Source organism: Acipenser ruthenus, chromosome 18 (genome assembly GCF_902713425.1).
Source record: "Acipenser ruthenus chromosome 18, fAciRut3.2 maternal haplotype, whole genome shotgun sequence".
In the NCBI taxonomy this organism is placed as follows: Eukaryota; Metazoa; Chordata; class Actinopteri; order Acipenseriformes; family Acipenseridae; genus Acipenser; species Acipenser ruthenus.
The window spans coordinates 24754025-24771591 of record NC_081206.1 but is presented as its reverse complement, the minus strand read 5'-3'; the positions used below and the strand labels follow the sequence as shown (position 1 = coordinate 24771591).

General features: G+C 36.6%; 1 protein-coding gene across 1 annotated transcript; it reads right to left on the bottom strand.

The window, feature by feature from the left end:
* Positions 1–872: 872 nt before the first annotated feature.
* On the bottom strand, positions 873–1690 carry LOC117963947 (C-type lectin domain family 14 member A-like). The gene has a single exon (XM_034905857.2). It carries the CDS (start codon positions 1657–1659, stop codon positions 1090–1092), a length of 570 nt encoding a protein of 189 aa, XP_034761748.2. The 5' UTR covers positions 1660–1690; the 3' UTR covers positions 873–1089.
* Positions 1691–17567: the final 15877 nt, after the last annotated feature.

Here is a 17567-nt window from a genome sequence, read left to right as displayed (position 1 = left end):
TAAAATGAGACTCTGAAGTTAATCAGGGTTTAGACCCCATCCTTCACAAATTATAAGGTCTGTCAACACAAAGTCTGTGTCAAAAGGTTTCTCAGGAAAGATACGATGAAAGTCAAAGTTCACTGGTGTTGTCAGAAGTGTTGGATTTACTAATGAGGTTTTTATTTTAATGATTGAAATAGTTTTAAACAAGTAAGGGAGGAAGGAGGCTAATAATGTGTTTTAGACTTCAGCTTATTTATTCAGAAACCTGTAACCCAGTAGCGCCCCCTATGGGCATTTCCTCTATGCATTATTGTTGTACCAAAATCCAGCCATTTATTTATTTGTTTATTTAGCAGACGCCTTTATCCAAGGCGACTTACAGAGACTAGGGTGTGTGAACTATGCATCAGCTGCAGAGTCACTTACAACTACGTCTCACCCGAAAGACGGAGCACAAGGAGGTTAAGTGACTTGCTCAGGGTCACACAATGAGTCAGTGGCTGAGGTGGGATTTGAACCGGGGACCTCCTGGTTACAAGCCCTTTTTTTAACCACTGGACCACACAGCCATGGTGTAGATAAGCCACCGCATGTGTGCCTATACTCCAAGTGACTTTATGTCAATCCTATCAATATACAGTGTGTTAGGAATGCTTTCAGTGTGAAAGTTACAACACCAAAGTATTTTCTTTTCACTGTGGATGATTTAAAAAATGCCCAAAGCCAAAGCTAATATCTCACATTTAGTTTCAGAATACCACAATTCAATTAGAACTGGTGTATGTTAACATTTATAATATTGCACAACATCCACACCACAAACCGTAGTATATACTACATTACTACTGTGATTTAAGTAAATAATAGTTTTTATAATTTGGGGAAAATGTATTGAGATCAAAAAACATATACAACAAATTACTCTTTATCATAAATCTTCAAACAGGGCATACAAACAGATGTTTTTTGCAATATAATACATTGCCATTTGTATACACATCTCCTGAAAGAAAACTAAAACTTAAAAAGAAAATACACATGAATTTTCTAATACAAAAAAAAAACTTGCAGTTGTTATCATTAGACTTAAGTACACTCAACTTCTCAACTGGCAACGTAATTGTTCTCATTTTCAATAGAATTTTCATTCACATGCTGTGCTGAGTCAGTGTTTTTAGCTGATAGATCCATTGAACCATTTGATGGTTCTCTTTTCCTGGACTTCAATGTCTTAGAGCTTTTTCTGAAGCAGCACTTAAACACACCAATCACAATTACAATCAACAGAACCAAAACCACAATTCCAACCACAACGGGAATGAACACATTCGACTGGGTTTCCTTGCTTTTAAAGTCTTCATCGTGAACCGGAGATGTGACACCTGAAGCTGAAGTTGGAGCTGGGTTCCTTTCATTCAAAGGCTGATGTGTGGAAGATAAGCGAGTAGAAGACTCAGTGAGGTGTTTTTCATCAGCATTTGAAGCCATGTCATTCGCTATACTGGTGATGTCAGCAAAAGGCATTCTTGTACTACCAGACCCTATTCGGATTCCTTTTTGACGGATGCATGACTTTTTGTCTTCTCCAAGAGCATACCCTTTGCTTTTATCACACTCACAAGCAAAGCTGCCAACAGTGTTGACACATTTAAACTCGCATGGGTTTTTTTGCATTCATCAATGTCTACACATTTACCTGCATTGCTTTGAGCGTGACCTTCTTTGCACGAACACATGTATTCCAAATCTGTGTATACGCTGGATGTCAATTGCCACGTCTGATTTTGGCACTTCAAGAGAACAGTTTTTCCAGATTGACAAGTGACATTTGCTAAGGTCTTTGATGGTAAATACTGTAGCATCGTTAACTGATAATGTGCTGTGTAGTTCACTATTGACATACCTTTCATCTGGAGTGCCTTGCACATTTCTTTATCTTGATACTTACAAATAAAACCATACAGCTTTTTACAGTTTTCTTCTTCCCAGCCCCATTCTTGTACCACTTTGTTTCTGTTGAGTGATAGTTTAAGGGCTCCACAACGACTTCCTGTACATGTTAGTGCTGGTTCTTTAATCCATTTACTTACTTCAGTTTGATTACTGCCCCCATCTTTCCAACTAAATCCCCAAAGTTTTAACTCTTTCTGTGTACATTGTTGCTTTTCTCTCTTGAGGCCTTATTGTTTGTTGAGCAGGTTTGGTCAATTTTTTTAATAGGAAAAACAATCACTCTATAGTTTAGTTTCCTGAATACATTTCAGTTTAATACAGTTGCAAAGTCAATTTATTTGTTACTTTTACTGGATTAAAATATATTTCCATGGTGATTCTTGTGCACTACCGTATGAAGCTGCCCACGTTGTAGTTCACACCCTGCTTTCTTAAGAGACTTATAAGAATGAGACAGATGTTTCCTGAGGAAACAAGAAAATAGCAGGAAACTGTATTGAATGGAGTTTCATAGGATCCTGACCACCAGGGTAATTTGGGTGGTATGTGCGCCCAGGAAGTTGAATCATAAGAAAAGCAGCAGGTGCTTGCTTGTTAACACAGATCTTAGTAACAGATTGAAGAATGTATGGGAGTTCTGGAATGCCAAGATAATCGTTCCTGACAGTGGCACAAAAAATCAGCAACAATTTGAGTGCCCAAAGGAAGAGTTCATGAAATGATTTATCAGATTAATATATCATTTCTGTCATTTCAAAATGTCTTTTTTCATGATACAGTTTTATGGCTTTAATTAAAACAATTAGCATTTGTTTGTAAACGTACAGGAGAAAAACAGGAGAAAAACTACACTAGCAAAGAAATGTCGGCTATTTTAATGAAAGTGATTTCCTTGAGCTAAGAAGAAGACTTGCAGAAAATGCAGTGAGTAAAAAAAGAAAGAAAGAAAGACAATCATTTTTAATGATTTAATTTATTATTATTATTATTATTATTATTATTATTATTATTAGTAGTAGTAGTAGTAGTAGTAGTAGTAGTAGTAGTAGTAGTAGTAGCACTATTATTATTATTATTATTATTATTATTATTATTATTATTATTATTATTATTATTATTATTATTATCATCATCATCATCCATAATAATAAACTCAATATAAAAGTAGCAATACGTATATAGCAAAATAGGGTAAGTCAAACTAATTAGCCACAAATTATACACCTGGGAGTGTACTGAAATTAGATAGCTGCTTAAAAAAGAAAACGATAATACTAAGAGTAAGAGGATGAGCTATTTAAATGGTTTAATTAGTCTTATTAATTATTTAACAATGTGTCCTGGTTTTGAGCTTGGAAAATCTGGTCACCCAATTTAAAGGACTACAAACTAAGGTTTTAATATTAATTTTCATACCTCTTATTATCACTCACAATATAATCACTGATCCCTCCCTTTTCTTCTGCTGAAGATACTTTCTGTTTTTTGGGGGGTTGTATTTTAAACAGGGATATGCAGATATTTCAAAGACAATAGGCTGTAGAAGTGAAAGATGCTGCTGTATCCTGGCACAGAATCACTTCATGTGCTGCAGCTCAATTTCATCGAATGGTAAACCTGCAATCAGGTCATGTGACATACCAAACAAGAAGTGATTGTATGTGTATATAAAACAAGCCAAGAAATACGAATGCTTATAGGTGGGCAGTGTTGTTATTTATGGTGGCACTACAGGCAGTTGAAATGGTTATGTGTTTCTTTTTTATTATTTCATCCTTTTTACTTTATTTTATTTAGCAGAAATACACTTTTTCCCAATTTTTTTCCAATATGACATGATATACTTATTTATCAATAAATATAATGTAACCATTTCATAAATATCAGATTTTGTTTAAAAAAATACAGTATAACTACACTCATGATCTTGATAATATCTGGGGCCCTTCTTAAAAAATGATTTTGAATGGATGGTATTTTGATTGTAGGAGAAGTCAAGTTACACATGAAACACATTTAATTGGTTTCTATGCTAAGCCTGGTTTCCTATTGATCTCTTGAGATTATAAACTTCAATGTATCACTGCAACACCTTGGTAAGCTTGTGGTTCTGGGCTGCTTGTTATTGCTTGTTGCTTTGCAGTTAATATGGCAGGTTAAAATCCTTGGCACCTCATGTCCTTAATTATAAAATCAGTCAGATGCAACAACTCAGCAGGCAGTGATAACAGACCAGAAAGGCTAAACAGGAGCATAAGTATGCCTTGCTCTGTAAAAGAAGGAAATCTAACCCACACAAAACAGCTAGTAGTCAGGTATTATACTATACAGAACTATAGGCAGTACCAGGAGAATCATCATCACACCACAGCATTTAATGTAGATAGAGCCCAATTAATTGAGTGTATCAGAATCTTGGTTTATGTTCCTCTCTCATTCTGTATGTTACACATACATATTTACATATTTCGACTGCCTAGCTAAGTTTTGAGCAAGATAAAGAGCAAGATATTTTAAATACCAGCATTGTTTTCTTTTTTTATTTTCTTGAACATGATAACGGAATCTTGCACTTACTCTGTGCAGCAGTTGTTATCTCTTGATAGATCATTGCAGAGCCTACACAGTTTGTGTGTCATTTTTATTGTACTGTAGATCAACAGTGTATTGAACTTTAAATGTAACAATGGTGTTTTTAGTTCTGTTTATACTGTATATATTACACACTTTAAATAAAATATATTCAGTTATGATGACGCAAAAAACTGACTTGATTTCACCAAAAACACCACATAAAAAGACACCTTTTTCTAAGGATTCTTTTTGACAAGCTCTTCCCTTGAAGATCTTAATGCTAGGTGATATATATATATATATATATATATATATATATATATATATATATATATATATATATATATATTTGTATGACTGCTGCCTTAAATACTTTTGAGAGCTTTGTGGATGACAAATGCACTGTATTTATTTTGAAAGGGATTACAGCACATGCTCATTACGAGACATAAGATATGTAAATATAATATTAATTTTAGACCTGCAATATAACATTTAAACATACATTCTCTAGTCTAGCACCAACATTAAAATTAAAAAGAAGATTAATTAATGTGAATAAGGACGTTTGGCACAAGCAATATTCCATGCCATACAAAGCTCGCTTGAGTCGTTAAATCAGCTTCTTTACTGAACACCGAAAGGAGCATCTGCTGACTGCTGAGGCGTGTTTCTCCTTAAGTCTGATCCAGGAGTACATTCAGATGAAAATATGTTGTGATTTGTTTCATAATAACGTTTGTGCCTGATCGCCTTGTACAGACTACAGCAAATTAACCAATAACATTGAATGGGCACGAATGCAATTCAAGCCCACTAAATCAAGGAGCATCTCTATAATTAAAGGCAAAGTAGTAGATAAAACATTCTTCATTAATGGTGAGGCAATACCAACAGTGTCTGAGAAGCCAGTGAAGAGTCTTGGGAGATGGTACGACGGGGATCTAAAGGACACAGTTCGTGTGGGAGAAGTTAGACAACAAGCAGTGACAGCTGCGCTCTACCAGGTAAACTAAAACTCTGGTGCTTTCAGTTTGGTCTACTGCCGAGGTTGCTGTGGCCACTGACTGTGTACGAGGTTTCTTTGACAACAGTAGAGAAGCTGGAAGCTTTAATCAGTTCATACATCAGGAAATGGTTGGGAGTTCCACGCTGCCTCAGCAGAGTGGGACTTTATGGTAAAGGAATACTGCAGCTACCAGTCTCTGCTCTAACCGAGGAGTTTAAGTGCGCCAAGGTCAGACTGGAAATTACATTAGTAGAGTCACGCAATAAATGCGTAAGGGAGGCAGCACCTGTGTTGAAAACTGGAAGAAAGTGGGCGATGCAAAAAGCTGTGGAAGATGCAAAGGCTGCCCTTCGAATTGGTGATATCATGGGGCAAGTTCAGCATGGAAGAGGGGGTCTTGGTTTCAGTTCAGCTCCTCCTACATGGCACAAGGCAGCCCCAGCTCAAAGGAGGAAGCTGGTAGTCAACGAGGTGCAAAAGCAGGAGGAGAGGATGAGGTGTATAAAGGCCATTTCCCAGGCCAAGCAGGGAGAATGGATGAGATGGGAGAGTGTGGAACAACACAAGATTGGCTGGCAAGACCTATGGTCAATGGAACAGAGCAGGATCAGTTTCCTCATCAGGTCAACATATGATGTTCTCCCATCACCACAGAACCTAAACCTCTGGGTAGGAGAGGATCCCTCATGTCCTTTGTGTTCATCACCTGCAACATTAAGGCACATTTTGACAGGATGTAAGGTGGCTCTTAGCCAAGGACGGTTTACTTGGCGCCATGACCAGGTGCTGCGATGTTTGGCCTTAGCATTGGAAGACAAGCGTAACATGACCAATAAGTTGTCACCTGTTCCATCAAAACATTACACACAAAAGACAACATTCCTCCGCCCAGGACAGCAACCACCAAGAAAAGGTGTTAAAACCAATCCTCGCCCAGGACAACTGGAAGCTGCTAGAGACTGGAAAATGCTGGCAGATGTTGGTCAACGGCTTATTTTTCCACCTGAGATTGCCACCACTAACCTTCGACCAGATATTGTCTTGTGGTCTGGATCAGCACGCCTTGTTCACCTGGTAGAGTTAACAGTGCCATGGGAGGATGCTGTAGATGAGGCGTATGAGAGGAAGAGACTGCGGTATGCTCAACTAGCCACTGAAGCGGAACAGCGAGGATGGAGAGTTCGGGTTTACCCAGTGGAAGTGGGTTGTCGAGGATTTGTGGCACACTCTACAACCCGGTTTCTCAGAGACGTCGGATTCAGTGGCCAAGAGTTGCGTCGCACAGTGAAGAACTTATCTGAAGCAGCAGAGAGGAGCAGCAACTGGCTGTGGTTGAGACAGAAAGATTCTGGCTGGGGATCTCAAGCACAATAGAAAGAAAGAAACGCTGATGTACAGGTAAGTAAGCTGGGCTGAGTTGAGTGGGGGACGGAGGGGGGTGATGCTGGGACGCCAGAATCACTGTCGAGCCCTCTTGAGGTGTCGTGGGCTAGTCGACGAAACACTGAGGATGGAAGGTGCCCACTTGAAAACCCCAGAGATGTACCCTACTTAGCTCAATCCAGACAGTTGTCATGCTGATGCGCTGGGGAGGCTGCACTTTGGTTGATCCCCGGAGCCAGCATCGCAGCCGTTGTGTGTGGAGATGCGCCAGGGAGGCAAAATAAGCTGATCCCTGGAGCCAGCATTACACTTCAGCCATTAACACCAGACAGAAGGATATCTACATCATCATATGGAAGGAAACGTAAATGGATGGAGACACATATGGATCACATTAGTTTACTGTAAAGCTACGTCTTAGTTGGTGCTTATCTTGGCGAGAGCCGAGTTCAAATCAGCATGAAGTTTTAACATCTACTCTCGTGTAATGGAAATCATGTAAGCGATTTGTTTTCAGTGAAAGCGAACTCTTCCTCCCATTCTGGTTTAAAGCCTCATACTTTTGTATATCAGTCGTGGAGGGTTTGCTCAATGCCATGGCCTCCACGAAACGAACAAACACTTAATTCAAAATTATAAAATTGACTTTCAACTGCACATCCGGCTTTCACTCAGGTGATCGAAATACGCATGCGCCAGCGATCAAAAGCCATCAAGGAGGTATGACACAGGCCTGGTTTTTGGGATGGAACCGCATGACAGTCTCGCGTTTTGATTGGTCCATATCTGTCCATATATTTGATATTAAAATATATCGCGTAAACGATTACAGATATATGCTAAAAAGTACACCACCACAGAAAGCCAATTCTTACATTCGTGCATAACACGATAATTTATATAAAGTAATTACCCATAGTTTGTTATATCAGTACAGCGTAATACCACATTATATTTTAATGGTAAGGTTGTGGAAAGCAGATCACTCTCTCTCTCTCTCTCTGATTACAATGTTAAAAATGCCTGCACGCTTTTCCACTCGTGTGACGACATATTCATGTGACAGACATGGACCAATCAAAACGCGAGACTGTTATGCGGTTCCATCCCAAAAACCAGGCCTGTGTCATACCTCCCATCAAGTGACGAAATTTCTTTGCAGTGAGCATGCAGGCTCAAAGAAACAGAAGAGAGAGAATGGAAGAGAAGAAAGAATAATTAACATGAAAGAATACAGACAACACAAATAATAAACTCATGTTTATTTTTACCTTGTCTCGCTTCGTTTTCGTTTATCTTCAGTTCATTCAAGCCTTAAAGTGTGTGTCACCCAGCATTTCACCGGGAGCCCCATGCAGCTCGCGAGCCGTGGTTTGGCCACCTCTGGGCATTGTCAAACAACCTATAGTGGATGCAGGTGTTATTTTGTATTCACCGCCTTGACAGGGGACGGCTGTTCTTCCCTCTATTATAATGCATATATAGATATTGTCATTCTATCTCCAGCTGACAGAAATGTCATTAAGGGAATGACAGGAACTGTTTCTGCGAAATGCAAAGATTTGTATTAATATGCAAATTATGGACATCCAGTATTTTTGACAGCACAGTCTATGAAGAGCAAATTAATTGAAAGGCTTGAAGCTAGAGTAATTGGGAAAAATGACTACTGAAACTTTGCATATTTACAGACTGCATCATTGGTTTTAAGCAACATGATGATGAGCTCAAACACAAAGACACACTTTATTTTCATTAATATTTGGATTATTATTTCAGAATCAATCAGCCAATTACCAAATTGCAGAAACACTGAAAAACACAAGACTGTACTTATAGAATGGTTTGTAACAAAGGTTTGTTAAAAACAAACCACCAGGTTTGGTAAAAAAAAAAAATGTCCACTTTGTGAATTAGGGTACTGTAGATTCTATCTCCCTCAATCCTATCATGCTCCAAATTGTACACCTGTTGGAAATACCTTCCTAGTATAGTATGCTTATAATAATAAATATTTCAGAGTGAACGTCTTATTATACACTATAGACCTGAATCAAAATATTGCCCCTGGTGAATTTAATTGGAATGTTTTTGTGTAGCAATTTTTCTTTAGTTTGTCAGTAGGGAACAGCTAAATCTACCCACTGCAAACTCTTGGAGCTTATAATTGCTATTTGTGAACCACAACAAACTTTACTTTCTCAATGATGAACAAGAAATGCTTAGTTATATCAGTTTTTAAGGAACTGATATGGCATTGTAAATTACAAAGGCATTGTTTATGCTTGCTTCTTCTTCAAAATATTAATTAGGAAATTATTTTATTTCTCAAAACAGTGGTAGAATAAAATTGACATTTCGGAAGGAAATAAACTCTCTAGGAAAGCAGAGTTACCCAGTAGGCTTAGGAAGCTAATACTGCCCCCTGCAATAGGAGCTTATCTCTCGAGGGGTTGCCTAGCTCATAGACTTGCTTATATACCTAGGCTCTATATGGATACCTAGAGAGGCATTGGGTCAAGATTTTCCACTATTTTTATGCATTGTAGAATAAACATAGCAATAATTGTATTAAATCCTCGTTTGCTGACTGAAATAAAATTGCCAGTATTATGCAGACAGGACTAAGTGGGTCTGAATTGATAAGAATTGCAATCCTAAAAACAAATACCTGTATAGAAAAAGGAGGGAACAACCACAACAATTTTCAACCTACTGTAGCTCAGTATGGCAAATCAGAAGATGATAGAAACTGACTTCAGTTGGCAGGATTGTGAACCTACACATTAGACAACATGGACTGCATTATCAAAGCAATATTATCTTTGGACCAGCAGAATTCCAGTGTACAGCAAGCTTTAGTGTGTGTTACCTTATATTACAAAGATCATTTGTGTCAATTAAATTCAGATGATTCATAGGAAATAATCTGTTTTCGATATTATGCAACTAAATAAATTAAACAGAACATGCTTGCCAGTTTAATGGCATTGTTTTTGTGATATTATTGAATAGAAGAGGAATACTGTTCTCTTATGACGCAGTGACCTTTCCTGCTGGCATTGGTACAGTAAATTGTATTCATCTAGATGACTGTGTAGATTATGTGGTGTATAAATTCAGGATGCAATCATAAAATAATAAGAATTTACTATAAAGGGTGACAGTGATGATAATGGTACTGCTTCTCCAATTCCTTGTGTGTCATGGTTCATATCTCAACCCCACCACTCAATCTGACCTATTTGACTCTTCTCAGAAGCCAATTATGAGAGTGCTTGTAATCTCCAACTGCAACTATGCCTTGCCTTCTAACCAATATGATTCCATGATGTGTGTTTTCATTACTTCCTGTATAATAAATTGTTGAAAAATGCGTACTTAAGTGTTGTGTTAAAGCGGTTCAAATTTAGCTGAAACTCATTCAAAATTATTTTTTTTATCCCTTTACTGAACACAATGTGACTATTGTTAAGTAAATACAATTGGTTTTCTATTAAATTGTAGAGATACATAGCATTGAAGACTGACAAATAATGTTATACTGTAGAAGTGTGATGATTGAGTAAATACATTTTGTTGTGATTTTGTTGAATGACAAGAGTTAATATGCAATTGCTATTGCAGATTTAGACAGACATATAAACATGCACTGTTCTCCAGTGTATTTTGCAATAAAGAATGTTTATTTCACAAAGGCTATTCTATAACTGTTTCCACCGCATTGAAAGCTTGATCGAAGTACTGAAACAGTAGCTGTAGTATAAACAAATGCAAATAAGGTAATTATCTTCTCATTTAATTGTGAATTCACCAAGTGTTAAAAACTATATATTTATGGAGCAATTTTGTTATAGCCTTATGGCAGGCAAGATAGGATAATAGGGTCTAATTTAATCAACCAATTATCATCCGATCTAAATACCACCACCCTTTACCTTTTATACGTCTGGTATTTTCCACCAGGGCTCATTTAGCAACCCACATCCTTAAATTACTAAATATGTTTTACAAAAAAAAAAAAAGGTTCTTATTTGTTTTGGTTGCTGGTGATCTGCCACTGTTTAGCTCATTAAAAACTGACAAACAGATTGCGAAGGTAAACAAGATAAGAAACAGTAGTACCTAGCTTAATATTGTTTTTTTCCACCTAGCTTACTATTGTTTCTGAAATTGAAATGAATATTTTGTAGTGTTGTCCTTTTCATTCTCTGAATATATTTTGTTAAAGCCATGTTTATAGTTTAGCTTTGGTTATACACATCCTTTTCAGTTTGGTGCACCAGTTATAATCATTTAATATTCATACCAGTAATAATCATTTCATAATCATTTAATATAAACTAATCCCAACTGTTAACACTCAGATTCTGAAATCATGTATTAAAATCCTAATATGTTGAATGTTATATTATGGGCGTTCTTTAACATTCTCTATCCTTGTGTCTGCTTAGACCATGTTCATGCATACAAAATATTCCAGCAAAAAAGTTATTTTCCTTCTACAAGATGGATTTCTACAGTGAGGTGATTTTAAAACGACCCCTAGAGGCATGCATCTGTAATTTCTGTCACCCCTGAAACTGTGACTTTTCATTGAGATTTAACATTTACTAAGTCACACCATGTGCAAGGTATATATTAATATACAGCTATGCAAGGCTATTTCATGCAGGGTTGCATCCACCAAGTAACAGATGGCTTGGCTGCACATAATCCAGAAAAGATGTCACGGAAGCGTTCTCCATAAATAGTCAATAAATCAAGCACACTCACTATTATGAGAAATATAAATGACCATTGGATCCGACTTGTGTTTGCTGTAAGATGTCTCACATCTGCCTTCAGCATTTTAAACTGCATGTTGTTTTTGCCAAACGTCAGCATCAGAGATATCTCATATCAAATTAGCTTCATTTCTCTGCTTTATATGCTCCGTTGGATTAAATAGTGTCACCACAATTTCTGTTTGTAGTCATTTTACGGGAGCAGCAGCAGGAAATATGTGCCACCAAGCTTAACTTACACTTATCTACTGAGATCTTTAATAACCTGATCTTTATTCAAGTTAAATACCACCACCTTTTATACGTCTGGTATTTTCCACCAGGGCTCATTTAATGAAAGTGTCGTCATTGTCCTCTGGCTCACTGTTTAATTGCCTTCATTTGTTCAAATCGACCAGGCACTTGCCTCATTTGCCCATACACCTATGGACCAGGCTGATCATAAATTCATTGTTCATAGGTCTATGGGCAAATGAAGCAAGTGAACATAAAAAGTTCATGTTCAGTTGAAGTTTCGCTCGTGTCACCCAACAAAATGTTTAGCTCACTTGTGTCAAAGGGAGACAACAGCAGGCTGTGTGGTCCAGTGGTTAAAGAAACAGGCTTGTAACCAGGAGGTTCCTGGTTCAAATCCCACCTCAGCCACTGACTCATTGTGTGACCCTGAGCAAGTCACTTAACCTCCTTGTGCTCTGTCTTTCGGGTGAGACGTATTTGCAAGTGACTCTGCCGCTGATGCATAGTTCACACACCCTAGTCTCTGTATGTTGTCTTGGATAAAGGTGTCTGCTAAATAATCAAAATAATAATAAATATTTGTCTTCTTTAAAAGCTGTCATTTGTAAATGTGTTCACCAGTTGAATGTGTTTGTGTTTGAACACCTTGAGACATATTATATATGTGCTTATTTCTGCAAAATTATTTTCCAATGCATGTTTGTATCTCATAAATCATTCAGACGTCCCTTTGGCATTACATCTGCTTCCAAACTGTTGATTCCTAATTATACTTGCAGCACATGCTTTAGGCCTAACAAGTGCTAAGCAAATGACTTGCCACATGACTACCACAGGGCTCTGTCTTTCACATGAGAAGCACTTGTTGTGATACAGATACTCCAGAAACCTTAGCAATCATTCAACTCCACATTAAGGTTGACCCATTATTATTATTATTAGTTTATTTAGCAGACGCCTTTATCCAAGGCGACTTACAGAGACTCGGGTGTGTGAACTATGCATCAGCTGCAGAGTCACTTACAACTACGTCTCACCCGAAAGACGGAGCACAAGGAGGTTAAGTGACTTGCTCAGGGTCACACAATGATTAAGTGGCTGAGGTGGGATTTGAACCGGGGACCTCCTGGTTACAAGCCCTTTTCTTTAACCACTGGACCACACAGCCTCCCATAGAAGCTAATCTTTATTCAAAAGCAGACTAGTGATAGAGCAGGGTGAAAAGCAATGCTTAATTAAGGTATGTCAAATAAATGTCAGAACTATTCCAACAAAGTAAAACTAATCAATAATAGTCTGTAATAAACGATGGGCATAATAGCATGTTTCTCGCATTTCTATTCCCCCATGTTTGCTACCTAACAATTCCATGTATTTCACCTACCAGTAATACAGTATTGGTAAATAACAGCCTATTATAATTTCGCTTAGTGTGATTAGTTTAAAGTATTTATACATGACTTTAAATGTTTAGATAGATATTTTTCCAAATCACATATTGTACACAGACTCTTGTGGTATTCCTAAAAAAGCTGTCTTTTGCATTGTTCCACAATTTATTATAACTTGAATGCAAATGGCATAAAACGGTACATTTTATAACAGTAGACAGTCTGTTTTCTTATTATGTTTTTACTTTTAAGAAAATCCACTTAATGTAAAATCATTTTTTAAGTTTCTTTCTGCCCGCAGCCTTTACAACAGCTTAATAGCAGCCAGAGAAAGAGCTGAAGCTGATGTCAATAAGGGTGGGTGTACATCAGCTATCTGCTCATTGAAAACAATAATGCTGCTACAAACCTTGATGTTTTTCCATTAAATGTATTGTAAGCCATGCCTCTGGTGCATCATTATCAAAGCTATTTTTACGCTTACTGGAGGACACTCTCATTCATCCCTCCACACTTACAAGTCCGGAAACGTATTCATTTTATGTTTCTTTGTTCAGGGATAATCTAATGGAGAGCAATGGTACTTTTAAAATCACCCTGTACAAATCAGATAAAAACAACATAATTGTATAACTTATTTACAATTAATAGCTATAAGAAAAAAAGTAGTTTAATGTATGATTATGCTAAATAATTACCTGTCTGATTTTTCCTGACTAATATCACGTTTTCACCAACAAAATCATATCTCATTATCCTTATTCCGCATTTTTCTCTTTTTTGTTTTAAAAAAAAAAGAATAGTAATGGTATATCAAATTAAAATATTTTCCTTAAAGATATGTATGAGAATAAAAATATGATTTTCATTCTTGTTACGCTGTAAAACTAAATATGTAAATATAAATCTTATGGAACGGATTAAAACTGTACTTTAAGGTTTGTTAGAATTGTTTTAGACTTGATTTCTTGATTTTTAGACACACAAATAACACACTTCACATCAATTATGAGGTGATTGTTAAGTGTAGACAAACGATTGTTAAGTGTAAATATAAATACTAAAATGTGTTTGTAATCTGTTGCATATAGTTTATGTTTACTCTTAAACACCTGATCCACACAGGGAGATTTATCACCACAAATCATTGTCTCTGTCAAAGTCTGTTATAAATAATTAATAGGGCATCTACATATGTGCTATAAAATATATATTATATATATATATATATATGAATATATGATGTTTTGCAATTTTGTAGTTATTTGCTTTTGTTTGCCTGTCAAAATGTGCTATCAGTAGCAAATGTATAATTGCAGTATAAAAAACATGCATAGTGCTTTTTGCTGAACAGTTTAAAAGATGCAATATTCAGTGTCCTGAATATTATTTTTTACCAAGCTTGCAGAGCTAACATTTTATTAACTAAACTACAGTATAGAACTTGGTACAGTATTTGAATAACAACCAACAGAAACTGAACCTGTTTCACTATGCTAGGCATTGGCAATTCTAAACCTCAGGACTGACAGGTACTGTCTGTGGCCAACCAGAAATGCAAGAATAGCTGTTTTTTTTTTTATCAAGATCAGGAAATTAATATAGCTTTTGAGTACTACTGTTAAAATTTAAATTCTACATTCTAAATTATAAATTATATGCTACATGATCACATTGTGTAGTACAAACAAAAAGTTTTTGAAATTGTCATCATAGTCCTCCGGCTCACTGTTTAATTGCCTTCAAATCGCCCATACACCTATGGACCAGGCTGATCATAAATTAATTGTTCATAAGTCTATGAGCAGATGAAGCAAGTGAACATAAAAAGTTCATGTTCAGTTGAAGTTTCGCTCGTGTCACCCAACAAAATGTTTAGCTCACTTGTGCCAGGTGAAGACAACTATATATGTTGGCATTACCCCCAACTCATCCCCAAATGATCACCCTCCAGAACATTATAACTATAGGGCTTGTAGTTTTCAGTTTTTATTTTCCATCTCTCTCCCTCCCTTTAAACCTTAATTAATAGTTGTTAAGCCTTAACTGAATACCAGATTGTTAAAATTAGCGACACACTACTAGAAAAAAAAACACAGTGGAAATTAATGTGGCGATTAGAGCCAGAATGCAATGCAGGTTCAAATAGAATCAGGTGAGATCAATGCAAGTCGATTGTTAACTCAATCAAGATATGAGGGTAAAAAGAAACAACTTCCTTTGGTAAGTAGTGTTTGGTTAAGAAAGCGAATCACCTCAAAATATGTTTAAAGGGACATCACGTGATCAAAAATAAAACCCGAAAACTAGAAGCCCTAATTATAACCGTATACCAGAACTACAGAAAGTACAATATGTGCTAATATGTGAGTAATTGCAATCAAAATGCAGCAATTTTTTTTATTATACAAAAAAGGGTCAGTATATGTTTACAATTTTTCATTAAAAGCATACAGATTCACCAATAAAAAAGCAGGCTGCTGTCCTGTCACTAACAGAGAATTCTTAGTAATGCATAATGTTTTGCTGGTATCTCTATACCAACCCTACCGTTAATAATTGGTCTAAAATTAAGCTAGATTGCCAGTTAGCCTTTCTGAGCTGAAGAAGAAAGAAAGTGCTTGTCATCCCATTAAGTTTAAAGTGATTCTGCAGTAAACTCTCAACTGCTTAATGAGAAAACTTCCCACAAGAGGAACTTTTCAAAATGATCTTGAAAGTACAGACTGTTGCAGTAACATCAATCAGTGTATCTCTTTGTAGCTAGACATACATTATCTGTGTGCTGGGCTCTTGCCAGAGCTCGTCAATCTCAGCCACTGCTGTAAAAGCACTCTTATCAAAAGCTAATGCTTATAATTATAATAAAAGCCTGTCTAGAATGTTTTTTGTGGAAATACACCTGGGTTATTAAGAAAAACATACAAAAGTCTGTTATGATTTGATTTAGACAAAAATACATTTGGATTATTAAGAAAAATATAAGACATATCAAGGCTTGCTGTAATGATTTGATGTTGATAAAATGTATACCCATCCAAAAAATAACCTTCACTAAAAAGTTCTGGGGGATTCATTTAGTTACAGGCGGTGATATCATATCTGTTGGCATTTAAGTAAATGCTGAGGATTCATTGTAATTCAAACAATGAATTGTGTATTCATTTAACAGCTGTAGAAACACAATAGGTTGAATAATTGCCTCTTTTTTGTAAGCTGCTGTCAATATGCATCCTGGTTCATAGCAGTTCAGGAAAGGGTATGTAATTCAAACAACACTTCAAAGAAAAAAAAAAGAAAAAAAACATAAACATCTTTTTTTTAAATACTGAAACACAATACATAATAACGACGGAAAAACTATTATTTTAGGTAACACTTTAATTTGTAAGGGTCTGTGGTTTGCAAAGTGGTTTGCAGTGTGCAGGTGTAGGAGTGATGCGGTGATCAATAACAGACAGACAAAGATGGTGTAATGGTGTTTTATTTTATAATCTAAAGGCACTTGACAACGGTAAATAATAATGAATGGTAGTACACAAGGCTGTGTACTACACAGTTTAACCTAGGGATTCTGTCCCGAAACAATAAACACGGTATTAAATACACGCACACTATACAAACACAGCGCCCAAAGCGAGTGCTGTAGTGCTCATGGTGCAAATACAATTTATCATGAAACCAGTGCAGTGTTGTCCAGGTTTTGTGCTGGCCTGTAGTGACAGCTCCGGATCGTGTTAGCCGTCTAATAACAACAACGAGTATAATTAGACAAAACAAAAACAAACAAAACACTAACAATACACAATACAGTTCTCCTTCCAGGTTAGCATTAACCACAACAAAGGAACAGATCACCTTGCGACGCCCCCTTACATACCATCAATCATGACCCCTTGGTTAACGATTGCAACTGCTCCTCCGATCCGTGGCTGCCACATCGTTTCCCTTCCAGGTCGATGATTTAGTATAAAGTAGCTCCGCCCACTTTCTAGATGGCCGACTTCCGTCTAACCCTGGGAATTAATTGTCTGGCCATCCAGTCCAGGGCACTCTGTTCCCTTTACACAGCACCCTCACAGGTCGGGAGGGAGATTTATCACCACAAATCATTGTCTCTGTCAAAGTCTGTTATAAATAATTAATAGGGCATCTACATATGTGCTATAAAATATATTATAAAGCAATTCCATGTTATGTGAACATTCTAAAAAACTGTTATTGCTTGTTTATAATCATTAACATCTG